The sequence below is a fragment of the Empidonax traillii genome, unplaced genomic scaffold (genome assembly GCF_003031625.1).
Source record: "Empidonax traillii isolate 1590-97213 ecotype Southwest subspecies unplaced genomic scaffold, ASM303162v1 scaffold183:size818647, whole genome shotgun sequence".
Classification (NCBI taxonomy): domain Eukaryota; kingdom Metazoa; phylum Chordata; class Aves; order Passeriformes; family Tyrannidae; genus Empidonax; species Empidonax traillii.
The window spans coordinates 538,466-555,084 of NW_020955376.1; the positions used below are offsets into that span (position 1 = coordinate 538,466).

General features: G+C 36.6%; 1 protein-coding gene across 1 annotated transcript in view; it reads right to left on the reverse strand.

Annotated features, from left to right (window-relative positions):
• RORB (RAR related orphan receptor B) overlaps nt 1-16,619 on the reverse strand; it is a 131,272-nt gene that overhangs the window by 25,970 nt on the left and 88,683 nt on the right. The window contains exons 2-4 of the mRNA XM_027886277.1: nt 8,226-8,311; nt 3,693-3,834; nt 371-772 (exon numbers count right to left, since the gene is read on the reverse strand). Of these exons, the coding sequence (XP_027742078.1) occupies nt 371-772; nt 3,693-3,834; nt 8,226-8,311 (630 nt within the window). The remainder of the gene's footprint in view (nt 1-370; nt 773-3,692; nt 3,835-8,225; nt 8,312-16,619) is intronic.

Below are 16,619 nucleotides of genomic sequence, written 5' to 3' on the forward strand. Positions count from 1 at the left end.
GATCATTTAACCCTGCTAGTAATGAGCTCATTTAAAACAAGCTCCCCACTCCTAATTATCACTTGGTTAAGATTGATTCGTCACCTGCTTTGATGCTTCTATTTCATAAACAGAACATGAAGTGCTGGGTTTAAGAAACTGCATATTTTGCAGACTTTGGTAAAAACAGAGCTGTCTTGATATTATGTCAATTATTGCCAGAATGATTTTCTTTCCTTTGCTCTCTGTATGTGTGTGCGCATACACGCATGTGCGAACATGTAATTAATGTGTACCTGTGTATGGAAAGGCTACAACATTTCAGTAAAGACAGCATTGGAGCTTAGCTTATATGTACACATTGCAGTACAGGAATAGAAATTTTCCTTACCTATTTCACTCATGGATATCCCTGGCGCTAATTGCCCACTGTTGAAAGAACTGTAGGTAAACAAGTTTGGTACCGAGGTGAGGTCATAGAGAGGTTCCTGCTTTATCTGTTTGATTCCAGTCATGTCTAAGCCAGACTGGTCTGGGGAGGGCTGGGCAGAATCCACATTATAATAACCCTCAGACTTCGGCAGATCGATGACGTGGCCATTTGAGTAGGTGCTGCCAGTGTCGTTATTCAAGTTGCTCAAGCCATTGCTGATGCCGTTGCTGTAAACCCTGGCAAGGGCTTCTGCCTCACCATTCTGCTGCTGCCGCTGTTCCTGTAGTCGCTGCTGGTGCTTCTGCACTTCTGCATACAAGCTATCCCTCTGCTTTTTGGACATTCTTCCAAATTTCACAGCTGAAAAGCAAAGCACAATTTCACAGCTGAAAAGCAAGGCACGATTTCACAGCTGAAAAGTAAAGCTCAAATTTTTTCTTGATTGCCCTCAAACCCCTCACTCTTTACATATTTACTTTCAGGGTTAATTTTGCTGTGGAAACATCTTTTTCTGTGGAGACGAGAAAGGATGCAAAGTTTTACACCATATGCATCTCATAAAGAAAACAGTATTAAGTGCTTGAACTTACAAACTGACAATGACTCTTATTTGACAGGAGGGCCTCAGTCAAGCAACTTACTTCTCACTGTGAATGTTAAAAACCTGCATCTTTTTATATCTTTGTTTCCATGGAACAACAACCCAGAGCTGTATGGAATTAAGAGTATGTAGATTAATATCCCATGTGATTTACTAACTTTTCACAAACCTTTAAAACAGTACACTAACAAGATTAGTACTCTGGATGAAAACGAGTCTTAAAGCCTTATTATCACATCCTTTGAATGGGGTGTTATCTTCACACTTTAAAAAAAATAATCTTACAGGTTAGAGTTAGAACCTAGGGGAAAGTAACAGAATAACAGAATGTTAGCTTTTCCACAGAGGAAATCTTAGGGATTTACACAATCAGTTTACATTATCTCCATGCACAAACCCTTGCACTACTTCTGATGAGAAAGGGAGGAAAACATTAGAGGACAAACCACTTTCCCCAGAAGCAGGGTTCATTACACTGAGACCAAAATTTTCAAAAATGACAGGCTAATTGCTATGGAACTAGAAGGAGTAAAGACACAGCCTACATATAAAGTAGATTATAGCTGACTATCTCTCCACCCACTCCCACTGCACCATGACTCTATAAATTCTGATCTTCTACTGGGCTAGATCTTGGGATCTTAGAGCAGAGGTAGTTGTTCACTGTGCTCTAAAACAAATGAGGGACACATTCCGCAGAATTAGTCACAACACAGGTAAGAGGACATTGCTCTGAAAATAATATTTCTAGTTATTATGAGGTGGATTTTCACAGTGTGTGTTTCCAGTCCATCTTCAAAATGGGATCATTTCAGAATCCCCACATTTACTAGCACAGGAGTATGAAAATACAGTGCCAGAACAAGAAGAAGGCAGCCTCTTTCCTTTCTTTTCACTTTTTCTTACACCAAGAGGGTGTAAAAATTGTTTCTTATTGCCAATTTCAGTTTACCTGCAGTCCTTCACTCAGGCTGCAAGCTTCTTCACATGAACTCAGCCTGCTCCTGCAATCGGTCCATGGTGCACTGTATATCCGTATGGACATATAAAATGACTGTATTTTGAATAATGCAATTGTGTATTTTCTTCAAATTTAGGGCCTTGGTAATAAAAAAAATACTGTTTATCCTGATTATATATTCATTAATTGGATTCTCCAGCTGCTGGCAATTAGCATCCTGCCCTTGCACGATAAAAATGAATCTATTACATGTCTAAGAGGTCAAAACCACGTTCCATTTTTCTGTTAAAAAATTCTATTTTAAATTGCAAGAGCTATTAATATTGTTAATTTTAAACACCCATACATAAACTACAAGGGAATAAAGTGATGCTTTTGGATGAATCCCTTGTCTGTATGCAGCGATCCCCAAATTACAGTGCTGTCTGTTACACTAAAATGCCCTTGTAATACCTTAAATCACTGGAAGATAATACTTCGAGGAGGAAAACATGTGCTCTTAAATTACTGAAATGTTACTACTTTAATTACTGTGAAGAATTAGGAGCTAAGGTGTCAAGTAAATTGGATGCTAGGACCAAAAAGAATTAATGGATTAAAGGCCAGACTGCATGGCTCCTCCCCAGTTTGTGAGAATGGAGAGGAAGTAATTTCAGTGAGACTTGAGATACACTTGGTAAAAGAAGACCTAATATGGTCCAAATTTTAAACAAGTTTATAATCTGTGAACCATCTAAAGAAACAGCTCTTTAAGTAACTTCTCCATCAGTGACCGGTAATTTTAAAACACACATTTTGTGTAAACTTTTAAAGAAAGAAAAATGCTTTCAGGCAAATGAAATTATTATAACCTGCCTTCAAAAAAGAGAATATTTTCTTCTTATACTTTCTGACTCTTTAAAATGTGCTTTAAGCTGGAAACCCCCTGCACGAGGAGTGGTGGCTGGGGGAAGTCAGCTGTGGGCAGCCTTGCCAAAGCCTCCCACTACCTGCACCTTTGTTGTGATGCACATTCTCAGATGCAATCTTGGCTCATCACACCACAGCTTGGAAGATGGACCAGAGCTCTTCAAGGACCACAGGATACTGAGATGGGATACACTGTTGAGCTTTCCTCTGGCAAAGGGTCCATTTTCAGCACTTAATTAGGAAATGTTTCCCTTATAGACCCAGATAGAGACAGGAGGCAGTGTGAAGGTAAAAGAAATGTTTCGGGGTTTTTTCCCACCCCAAAATATTTGGTTAAGTGCTCTGAATAAAACAAACAGAAAGCTCTATTGCTATCAACATGTAATTTTCTGTTTAACTGCCTAGTTACCGTCACAGTCCTTTACAGATTTCAAGGAAAGGGATGCTTTCACACATCAATATTTAATGTTAAAAAAAAAGTTAATGTTTAATATAATGCTTAATACAAACCCACCTCTCCAGTGGTGACCTATCAGTGCTTTGTGCTTTTGACCAGAATCACATATTTCATTTCTGATTTTTTCTGTTTTAAACTAATACTGCTCTCCATTTTGTGATTTCCCCACCCTTTCCATGAAATTAGCCTCTTCTGCTAACCAAATGGAAAAGATTGTCTCACAGTGCGTGCACTACAAAGCAAGAAGCATCTCCTCTCTCTTTTTGCAGAAATCTACAGGGAATTTAAGTAAGTCAGAAGTGAAGAAAAGTTTCAAAGGGCTTAGGTAGGAAGCACAAATTTTACTCCTTACCATCTCGAGACATTCCCAGGGCAAGGCATTTCTGCAGTCGGCAGTGTTGGCAACGATTTCTGTTGGTTCTGTCAATTAAACAGTTTCTCTGTCTTGGGCAGGAGTAGGATGCATTGTTCTGCTGACTCCTCCTGAAGAATCCCTTGGAGAAAGGAGAGAACAACTATTACCATAAGCATGTATGTGAATGTGCACACATCCACAGGCACAGATACCTACAAACACACACACACACACACACACACACACACACAAACGTCAAAATGACTACAATAAACTCTTTATTTAGTGCAATGCTATTCATGCTGCGGCTTTGCAGGTATGGTGGCCTTGCACAGTGAAATGAAATAACATTCACTTATAAGGAGAATTGTGCTTATTCTGTAAAGAATGTAATTCTACTGTTTTAAAACTCAAACAAATAATGTTACAGAATGCATTTTTACTGTGCAATACTGATCATGTACCATTTAACACTTGCTCCTAACAGAAGAAAAGCTTGTCAGCATTTGTAAAGAGATGAATTAAAAGTACTTGTTTTTACTATTTTCTTCCTTTAATGAAGAGACTCATAATAACTGTCACTGGGTACACATAGCATTAGAAGCTGAAGTCTGCTCTTCAATTTAACCTGGCAAATGTTGATCTGATCTGGAGGGGCTACACCCTTCAAGAATGAAAAGTAATTCAAATTCAAGCTTCACAAAAGCACTAGGATACAATGACTGTATCAAGTAAAGACAACACACAAAGGAGAAAGCAACACCTTTAGATACTACCATGAGAAAGTAATGACACTTTCCATTTCAATAGAATATAGCATTATCCATATTATCTGTGTAAAAATGTGTGGTTATTCTATCTCCTAGAAGGTTTTCCGGGCTAGTTGTGGGCTATTTGGCTAGAGATCTGAGGGCTAGAGGGAAAGTATATATACCCAAGTCCTCATGAGCTCCCACTGCTAGGAGCTGTGCCACAAGCTGTGCTGTTATGGTAGAAGGCACACGAAATAGCAGAGGTGACAAGAGGAATGAAACCAAAATAAATAAACACATTTAAAAACAAATAAATAAATAATAAAAAAATAAAGCTCAGGAGGAGGTGTAAGTCCGGACAGAAAAAAATCAAAGAGAAGTTCCTTGACAAGTTTGGCACCTTTAGATGCAAACAGCTGCAGGGTGTGTGGTGGGAAAGCTGAAGGATAGCCTAGCCATGCAGGAGATTATGAGGAGTAAAAGAACAGTAATATCATTACTGGAGTTACACCAGTCATTGGAAGTGATACGCAAGTGGTTGTGTCCTTCTGGGCTGGTTTGCAAACACCACAGAAAGCAACTGCTGGCTTTGTTTACCAGAAAAAAACATCCGTACCAGAAAAAATCTCCGTACAGAGCGACGGATAATAATACTGCGCAATGGAGTGATAGCAGAGACGTCAGGGCTCGATTTACTTGCTAAAGGTTATCCCTAAATTCTCATTCAAGTCCTGGAGAACCAAATGAGTGTGTTATAGTGTGTCAGTAACAACAGGCAACAGGCACTGTGTTTCACTAAGGACACTGGCAGCACTAGTTCTTGAAGTCAAGTATAAGGAGGCTCACTTGAACTGAACGGAGCTTGTTTTACCAGTGATTACAGTATATCTAAAATCTAAATAAGTTTTACGATTTGCACTTTTGAGAACATAGATGTCCTTTAGGTGAACTCTCAGAAAAAATCTGGTGGGAACTTCTCTGGTCTAGGCTGACCAAAACTTTCCTGAAATTGTGGAAGTGTGTTTAATTTAAGGCTAAATGGATGCTAATAGCAGATATTTTTACTCTACTTGCTGAACTTTACAGCCAATTTTAGTTTTGATTTGTAAAGGGTATTCTGCTTCAAAGGTTTAGATTTTAGCAGCATCTATGTCAATATGAATTTGAGAAAACAAATTAAATAAATGATGGTAAAAAACCCCACACAACCATTTAGAATTGACTGTGCCTTATTCTGAAGTGCTTTTCGTTCCCATTAAGGTTGATCTTATCTCAAAAGAATTTGCTTGTTTCTTCTTTGCTCCTCTTACGAAAAAAGGACCACATTACGTATCAAGGGTTAATAAAATTAATTTACAACAGATAATTCATTTTTCTGAGGAGAATTTTGTGCTCTTTTTCTCCAGTATAAGATCTAAATGTTCTCTTATAATCCTTTCACTTCATTTTTTACGGAATCTTTATATAGCATTGGCTATATTTACTCACAATAATTTCATTTTGCCTGAAAAAAGAGGCAGTTCATTACTGAGGAGCTAAAGAGTTAAAGACAGATTTCCCAGTGTTCCCAACACTGACAACAACTCCTTCTGCATCTTGAACAAATCACTTCATCCACCACCCACAGTCAGTCTGAGAAAGGAAATGGCCATGTGAACTGCCTTCTAAGTCATGACAAAACAATATTTTGCTCTGGGGGTAGGCAGAAGAGAGGGTAAAAGGCTTCTCAGCAAAGAAACAGCCATGGAAACAGATGGGATGGAAATGTATCTTCAGGTTTTACAATTTCAGGAAGGATATTGGCAGAGACACAATTTTCCTAACTGGGTCCAGCAGGTTATTCAACATATGCAGGCATGTACGCAAAACAACAATAATATTTATGATGATCCTTAAGAACTTATAATGTGGATTTGCAGAACCATAGCTAATGTAGGGGCACAGAGTTCAAGGATTTCCTGTTCCTTGAAATTTGTAGCACCGTCACTGGCGGTGTAATTCTTGGATGCTGTGTCCTGAAATGCTGAGGCTATCAGGTGCATGGCTCAACCTATGTGCATGCTTCTGGAGTGATTCTAGCCTCTTTCTTCCACATATGGCCTCCATTCTTAATTATGTCATTTTTCTAACATATTCAGACAAAAGGAGACATAAATGACCATTTATTAGTATGTGGGCTGAGTGAAGGTTTTTTAAATGCTGAGCATTTAAATGAAGAGCAGAGCTGCACTTCCTGAAACAGTGTTTACCTTAACAAGGAGCTCTGACAGTCTGAGATGTCTCCCAGTGGAACTGATGTGAAAACTGATATCTTTTTTTCACACAGGCTCACAAAACAAGATTAGACTAATTGATCTGATACTGCAAAACTGGCACAAAACCAACAGGGTTAAAACTGTCATGAGTGGAAGAGAAGCTCTTTATCTCAATAAGCATTCTACTCACAGAGCTGAGTGGTATCATCTCCTCTTGAGGCACACACAAGGGCCAACATTAACCCTAATTACTTCTGCAGAAGACTATATCCCTAACTGCTCTGTGGGCAATGAGTACTGAGAGATGTTCCTTTTCTGCTTGAAACAATTTTCTTCTGTAGCTTTTGTGACAGTTTTGCAGTATCAGATCAATTAGTTTAATCCTATTTCATGTTATCATAATAATAAGATGCTTATTCCTAGTCTAGTGTCACAATAAGACAGTGACACACTGCAAATTGTTCTGCTTACAATTGTTAATGTTCCTGAAAGAAACCTGAACTTTACCAATTTAGTGCTTCTCAATGTGTTGGCGTTAAAATATTTCTTTTGCAAATGGGTGGGTGCACCAAAATTTTCAGATTTTTCAGATGTTCTAAAATTCTGTAAAGCATTAAGTAAGTAAAGACTTGGTATTTCACGCTACAAGTAGACACTCCTTTTCAAGTGTCCCAGTTTGTGTGCTTCCACATAGAAGAAATCAGAGGTGTTGCCTCCTAATCTTTGCAATTTCATATTTACAATCAAAACTGAAATACTAACATGTAGCATGGAATTCTGGTTTTCCATGAATAATAATATAATTCCTTTGATAAAAAAATCACAGAGTATTTTTAAAGTCGAAAACTGAAGCCTTTTTTCTCTTGGCTTGTGATCTGATTTGTGGTATTTGATCTAGTGCCTGAGATAATATGTTAATATGATTAAGCAGCATGGAACAGTTTTATGCATCCTCACCTTTTTTTTTTTTAAATCTCCAATTTCCAGCCATTGGCTCGCACTGGAGCATATGCAGGAGAAGACCAAGGGTCCTTTTACACTGCTCATAATGTAAAGCATTTTGACTTCTGGGGATTGCAATTTGGTTTGCAAGGGATGCAAAGGGGATAAAACAGGACCAAACTCACACCTGTAAGTTCTTAAGATGTTGACGGGAAATAACGTGCCAACTTTAACGCTATATGGGTTGTATAGGAAAGAAGATAAGAAATCCATCTCTCAAGCTGATTTCAGTTAGAACAGGTATGATTTGTAGCTGCCAGCCTTGGTATCAGCACTTATACTGCATCAGATGTAGTTAATTCATGTTTCAAACAAGGAGGTAGCTCTAAAGTCTGTCTGATAAAAAAGAAAGCATCTTTGAAAGCATCTAATGAAACTAGGCATGAAATGCATCTCTATCAGCAGTAGGCTTTACAGTCTTTGGCACTACTTGCTTGAAAGCATGTAAGACTGTATTATTGTACAGAGATGCCTGAGGCTAATGCAGAGACTGATGACTATGCTGTATTAAAATCTCATACCTTGCAGCCTTCACATGTGATGACTCCATAGTGTATTCCAGAGGATTTATCACCACAGATTTTGCATGGTATTACTTCAATTTGTGCTGAAAGAGAAAATAAGACAAATATTTTGAGTACATAACTCTATTTAATTTCTTTTTTTCTCAAATGAAGATCTTGAAAACTAGAGCTACAGAGCAGATTACCAGGTCAACTCTCAAAAATATAAAACTGTTTTCTATTGTATGTGTGTTTCTGAATGTTTTGGTGTGGCAAATTTTAAATGCTTCACATTATGTAGTTTTTGTCCTATCCCACAAAACTTCAAAAAATTAAGATGTCTCACAATTAGTAAGGTTTTTCTTATATTCCCTTTCAAGAAAAATTCTAGTACTAGTTAATTTTGTAATCATTATTGCTAATGACAGTCATTAGACATCCTGAAAAATAATCTAGATTTTCCTTTCTTACACATTTCCGTTTTGATGAGGTAGAATTACATGGCATATTTTGATGTATTTTTCAAAAAAGTAGAATTGATGAAATTTTCACATCCTTCAGATTACAGCTTCAAGACACAAAGATACTAATACCACTGTCAGAGATGGTACTAAGATAAACTGTACAAGGTGAACGCTAGCAGGCCCTCCACTTCGGAAAGTCAAGCAACTATTCTCTCAGAACAGCATATCCCAAAAGAACCCAGGGACAAAAAACTTTCATGGATAGCTAAAGAGACTTTAGTGCATGACCATGAGCTCAGTTTCCTGAAATGCTATTTCTGATCAAGTACATTTTTAGACAAGGCTTAGGCAAGCAAACTACTTTTCGAATTATTCGTAATCCCTTATAGAGGGAATTCCTTACAGAGAAGCATCTGCAGTTCTTTGGAAATGTTGCCAGGTTGATTCTGCTCAAAAATTCCTATGCTTTATCCCCACTGAGATAATAAAAATATTTAAACATATGCCTCCAGGCACTGATGTTTTGAGAGGCTAGTTTGGGTAACTGCTCACAGATCTCTGCTTGAGAGTCACGGGAAAGGAGAATGGCTTAGCTCTGGGACCATGTGCTGCTTTATGTTGACAAGTTTCAAAGACATGTCAATGTCAGAGGCAAAACTGCAGTGAGAATGTGAGGAGAGCTTGAGGCAAAAACAAGACAAGACAAAATACAACAAAAATATGAAGGTACTTTTAATGTTACTTGCATATACCACTTGTAACTCTCATGGGAACAGAGAGAAGAATCAATCCTGTGACACTCATTGCATTTAGCACTGTAAGCAATCAATAATTTCATACATGACTTGCAATTATAAGCTCTACATTCATGGTAACTATTTGTGGATCATGTCCCTAAATGCTAAAGCTCTGGGTTTCAACTGATATGTAACAAATGCTTTAGACTTGAAAATCATCAGTTAATTCAAGCCTTTATTCACAAATAACTATTCTATAAATCTGTAACTAAAGGATGTCTGGGAAATTGCTACTATTGCTCAAAGAAAAGACAGCATTTTTAGAACACAGAAAGCATTTGAGTAAGTTTGGAAAAGTATACTTTCCTACTGTCTCGTAACCATTTCTTTTTGTTCACAAAGCAGCAGAACAATTTCGAGATTTGTAACAGAAATGTTGAATCATTGATTTTAAAGGCCAGATAAAAAATGAAGCAGTTGTATTCCCAGAAACCTCTTGAGACACTGTAATTACATTGAATATACGATGTTTCTTTTGCAGATTTAATCAAGCTACTACACCTTTTGAACATTCCATCTTAGTTTATCCACCTGCAAATTTGTTGTTTTTCTTATTACACCAACAAACAGTTTAGCAGCTGATATTTCAAACTTTCTTTATAGCTATTATAAAGTAAGCAGCTTTCTTCTGAATTTCTTACAAATGTAAAATGCATTGACTAAGTACCACTTCTGAATATTGAGGCAAAATAGGAATGAATGAACAATAGTGGAGTTGCCACAACGATAACTTTCAGCAGCACAGGAATAGAACTTATTTTCTCTGAATGTATTAAACATGAGCAAGGAATAAGTGCAAAACTACTTAGCTCCACTTTGAAGGTCTTTCCACTTGCCTCCTTACCCATCAATGCTAATAAAATGAATAAGAATAATGGCTCTTGCCTCTTTTCAAGCCAGACTCAACTTGAGTCCGTTTGTTCAATTTTTCAATAAGCACACTGAGATGTGAGATAGGAGCTTCCAAAACCACCACTGCCCTGATGTTTAACAAAACATTTATAATGTTTGTATATATGCTACATTGTGATTGCTCCCTATTCCTCCCCAAGTGTAGCTTCTTTCCTCAGCATCACAGGGTCATCTCCCTGCAGTATTCATCTCTTATTTTACACTTAAGTTGAAAGTTCTTTAAGGTTGCAAACTGCCTTCAGTTTCACATCACACTCTACAAATTATAATGTTACAATGGAAATTGATTAATTCTATATGATCAATAATGATAATTGGCAGATGACAGGAGTCCCACCTGGAACTTAATTCACTCTCTCAGGATAACTAGAAGTAGGGTGGAATTCTATCGAGGAAGCAAATACAAGGTCTTCTCATATATTTGAAATGAAAACTTGGATAAGAACACACATGTAATTAAAAACATCTTCAAACCAAGCATTAGCTATTCTCTCAAATGCTGTCCCAAGAGAAATAAAAGTATACCAAGATGCTTTTTTATTTTTCTTCCTTTTTTTTTTTTTTTTTTTTTTACCAGCAAAAAGCTTACGTGTGGGTAAAAAATTGATTATCCTAAAAGGAGGAAAATAATCAGGTCACAAAAGTTGTTACATTGGTGAAATTAGGAATGAATCTGTAACTGAATCTGTTACTGTTAATTTTCTGAATTTGAAACATCAAATTGAAATTTGAAATTCTGAACTGTCAAATGTCATGCAGTGAGATGTATACTGTTAGTAATATCTCTTCAAGTTAATTAATGCCACATAATATTAATTAGTGTGTCTGTAGATACATTTGCTGTCATCATACCCCAAATGAGCCATAAGAGTAAGCAAATATGGTGCAATTCTTCCAGGAAAGTTATGTTTTCATAAAATCTTAGCACTTTTGGACAGCAATACATTAAACTCTGACAGTGAGCCTGGACCCAGACTTTGTTAGAGCAAAAAGACTCTCTGCATGTACAGCAAAGTTGATGATTCCCAAATATGCCAGTCCTACATCTCATGAGTAGAGATGTACAAATAAACTCTCAAGGAGAAGTTCTGAATATCTTTATGTCTCATTGGTCAAACATATTAGATGTGACCTGTACAGGATATGTAAAAACCTGTCATAAATTTCAAGGTAAGTGATACCGGATATTGAGAAATCTGATAGATCATGGCTCAAAATAGAAGTGGGACAGATTAGTGTTAAAAAAGAATGTTTTTTCCATAAATATATGCAACTGTCTCACACTCTTATTGGAAGTTTTTTTTAGTTTATAATCAGCGTTACTTGAAAGGTTATTTAGTGATATTTTTCTTTTCTCCTTCCTCTTTGGTGATTTTCCAGTGGAGGAAAAATAAACAAACCAAACCCAAAACCAAACCAAACACCCACCCCACAAAACAAAAAAAACCCAAACTACAAAAGAAAAAGCTGAATTGTATATTTACTCTTCTTACAGATCAGCTCTGCCTTTTATTGCACAGTTATTCTAAAGGCTATTGGAAAGGAATATTTTAAAACCTGAAGTTTTTTTCATGAAAAGTCTTTATGTAGTTACTCTGTGCATCTTTATTGTGTGCATTTAAAATTTACTAAAAGATAAAAACCTAGAAATATGCATGACAATGTCTGTAAAATTACATGCTATTAGCTTTTTTGCATATCAAGAAATATGCTTTATCTCTGCACTGTAGATGCATACTTTGAAGATATCTTGCATGAGCTAAAGGTATTCTCCTAGTTGCTTATATGATCAGACCTTTTTGTATCTTATTGCTACACAGTAGTTTTGGAACAAGTCTGGAAGGAATGGTATACACAGATTACTCCCCCTTACAGAGAAGGTGAAATTATAAGGAAAAAAATGAGTACAGTATAACAATCTTTTCCCATCACAACAGGAACCAAAATAATAAAAAATGTTTTTTCAAATATTGTTTCTTTCCTTTCCAAAGTGTAACTACAATGAATTAATGGACTAGTGTTATTTAACAATTATGAAAAGAAAAAAGTTGTTATGCTTGTGATGGGCCAAGAATATAGATCAGATTTTCAGATAGATGTAATATCTTTTATTAAACCAAGGGATACATTAGTTTTAAAATAAATGCTTTTGGACCCCTAGCTTTTCTATCACACCTTAGATAGAAGCAAAGGACTTCAAGCTTAAAACAAGTTAGAGATAATTGCTCCAAGATGAATTTCACTATGCTAATCAATTAGAAAAGCTGCAAGATTTGCAAGGCTGGATGATTCTCCATGAAGAAAAGGTAGCTGTGAGCAAAAGAACCACAGGAGTCTAAAGAGTAGTACAATAAGGATATATTTTGGATCACAAGTATTTTTTTATTTTCTGTGGAACTGATGATTTCAATTTATTAAAAACACTTCTGAATTAATAGAAAATCTGGATTTTCACGGGGTTATTACAAGACAGTGCTAGTGGTGCAGTTTCCTGGACTCCAGGCAAATATTGTGCAGCTTTTTTGCCAAGAATGTCAGCACAGCACTAAATGAAACACTGAAAGGTTAGGCACCTGCCAAAGTGTAGAAAGGTGTAGAAATTGCTACCTCGTGTCTTGTTTGTTTCTTTAACTTGGACAAGGCAGAGTGGCTGAAATGCATTAGAAGCACAAGTGTTTAAGGCTGTCCTGGACTTTTCTGGGGATGGCTCACAGGCAAGGAAGACAGCACAAGAGAAATAGAACTACCTGTATCCTCTGCTGGGTAGTGATGACTAACACAAAGTACAGCCCACTGTCCAGATCTGAAAAAGACAGAACTCAGGTCCCCTTGTCAGAAGCTATGGCTCAAATCTTTACCCTTAAAGGCTATCCTCAAAATGATCAGGAAGTGTCAGAGGATCAGTAAACTTTGACAGTTCACCTAGCACTCTGTAAATTTGTATAGAATTATTTTCACTATCATCATGGACTTCTCCATATTAATCTATGAATGCTTTTCCCTAGTAACTCAAATTAAAGGAAATTATGTGTGTAACTTCAAAGGACGGTGCTATAGTAAAACAAGTTATGACATGTCAAAAACACGTTGGTCTGATGATTTGGGCTCAACAGGTGAATTAAAACAGAGTTATTTAATAAAATTATCAAGGCCCTGTCCTGGGCCCCACAAAGAGCTCAGAAACTTGCCTTATTCACAGTGAAAGATTATAATAAAAATTATAATAAAAAGGGAATGTACAGGGAAAGTATATAATAAATGCTGTCCAGTTCCTACTTCCCTCAAAGACTCAAGCTGCTGATACTGCACACTTTCCCTAAAGAGATTATTAAGGTAATCCCAAATATACTACTGAAGTTATCTTATATTTGAGCTCATCAGATCCAATGTTCAGCAAATAATCTCTAGCAGCTTTAGTTAGTGTTTATATAAGCTGGTCAGGATGGCTGAGTAGTGATGACCATGTTTTCTGTGCAACTCTCTGAAGAGTTAAAGTGCACTTGGTCAAAAAATAATGGCCTATTTAGAAAATACATTGCATATGCAAAGGTCTTTCCTATGAGAATTAGTATTTACCCTGCCAAACTGTTTGTCCTAATTTGTGGATGTTTCATTTCAAATGTTTTACTATATATCAGGCATTTAGCAGGACAAATTGTACTTCCTCAGAGAGCTATTTTTTTTTTCCCTTCTGGATAAATGAACTAACGAACTTGGCAAAGGAAAAGCTCAGATACCAGGATAAATATTTCCAGTCCATTTTGCCTGTTGAAGCTGGCTGAAATGGTCATAGAGCACTCTTAGTGATACTCTTATAGTACATTTAGTGGTAACTGTTTATGTTAGATATGCACAGATTTTTGCTGTATAGTTACAAAGCCAAGCAGCACAGAGAAAGATGTGACAGAAACGTGCTGTGAAGACCTTCTGTTTACAAGGTTGTGGGATCAACATGACCTTATCTTTCCCCTTACCCAGACAAGTGTTACTGCTTGCTGGAGTGGGATGGAAATGAACTTAAAACTTACTTCATCTTGCAGTGGAAGGAAGGTGTAGTGGTTATTCTTAGCTCTATCTGTGGCAACATCCTCTTCTCCAGCTCTTTGCTACCGGACTGGAGCTGCAGCACACTGACAATCTTTTGTATCCTTCCTTTCCTCCCACCCTACCTGCATGCTTTTGTTTGAATGTCCACAGATTCCTGTACTTCCAGTAACACTCAAACCTAGAATTCTATGCCATGCAAAATTTTAAAGGGAAATGAGGACTGTTGCACTCACTGTTCAGGACTCCTCACAGAACCAGCTGACATGGATGAATTTGAATATTCATAACACAGTTGTCACTGAACTGAGTCTGAAGCCAGCCTCTGGAAACAGAGGCTTTAGGTATAATCCTATTTAATTCCCCTTCTACAAATGTTTATTTTCGAACAGCTTCTCAAGCACTTGTTACAAAGAGATGATAAAGGCTGCACCAACACCTGAGATGGAGAGGTATAAGAAACAGCACCATTATGTGGGATGGCTGTTAATTATCCTCAGCTTCTCCCAAATATTACATCCACAGCATGAATTTTCATCACTTACTGTAGCAAGCAAATATCACAATTACTACATTTTAGGAAATTGAGTCTTGGGAGATTTCATTCATCCAATTCTGAAAATTAATCACAAAAGGTAGCCTAGCACCAACCAGTGAAGAAGAGTATACACTGAGTCACCTGAACATGTACATTAAATTACAGAAAAGATAAAGGATTTTCAGGAAGAACTACACATGGAATATCAAGCACCACAGAATGTGGACCTTGAAAAAAGATGTGGGAATAGCATAACAGGGGAGTACAAAGGATTATTTTGCACATTGAGAAGGAAAATTCTCGTCAATTTCTGCTTTTTTCTCCTCCTGACCCTCAACACTCCTTTTTTTGTGGAATGATTTTAATTTCTGGAATCTATACAAATTTATTTCTCCATTACAATTAAAATGTTTCATTATACTGTTTTCTGACTGTGTTATGCAAGATATCTTCAGAAAAATTTTAGCTGGTTTGACTATTGCAGTCATATACTTTGATTAACAATACTTTGGTGAACCATGGGGCACGACGCAATTTAAAAACAAAACGCATTTTAGTAAGCTAAATACACTGTATATTTGCAGTACTGATAAAACACTAATTAATGCAGCTTTTAATGTTAAATGTTTTACAGCTTAAAGCTTCTTGCCAAGACAGCGATTTGCAATGCTCAAGGAAAAGTTGAGAGGGGAGAATACATAAGCATAGTTTATATATTTATTTTTGTGAATTAATATGATTCAGTAGCAAAAGTTTTCTTAAAAATGGGAGCTGTTTTTTAATTTAATTTAATTTAATTTAATTTAATTTAATTTAATTTTATTTTATTTTAAGACAGAAAATCGTCAAGCTGGCTGTCAGAGGAAAAGAAGGTATAGGTAACTGTATTTCTGCTGCTACAGATTTTGGTTCTGAGTTGCACTAGGTAAATTATGAGTAATTCAGCACACTCAGGTAGGATTATAGCAGTGCTGCATAATGAGGATCTAAGTTCCATTGTCTGGGACTATGTGTGACTGCCATCACAGTTAAAAAAAAACATCCGCAATCCATTTTCCTGGATCTCTTTCCTTGCAATACCTTCCCCCACATATTAGATGTAATACAAATCCTAAAAGGCAAAACTCTAAGAGATATAGGCAAGAACAAACAAACAATAATAGTGATTTATGCCTGAAATGAATCTGAAATCCTTCCGATGTTGCCTTCTTCGAGCTTTTTGAATTTCTTTGTATTTCTGATCATCACTCTGGTTTTTTACTTTTGCACATTCTTATTTAAAATCTTTGCCCCATCTTTTAAAAAGCATTTAAATCAGCTGGAGATATTCTTGGATTTGCATCTGTTGCTGTCTGAAAAAAATCTTATACTTACCAACTGTCTACTTACCAATTTAATCTGCCATCTTTTTAAACACAGTAGGAAGAATTAATCTTAGTAAAACTTCAAGTACACTTGTCTCAAAGGTACACTTGGTATGGCAGGTTTAATATTTCCCTTCTTATTTTTCACTGTAATGCCCCATATTGTCAATGAAGTGAAGAACAAAAATGTTTAAACTCACCAGTTGCATCAGATTTTATTTTAGGTTGAATGTCACACATACTGTTGTAAATAAATAAGACTTCCAGGAGCAGAAGAGTATTCTTCCTACTAG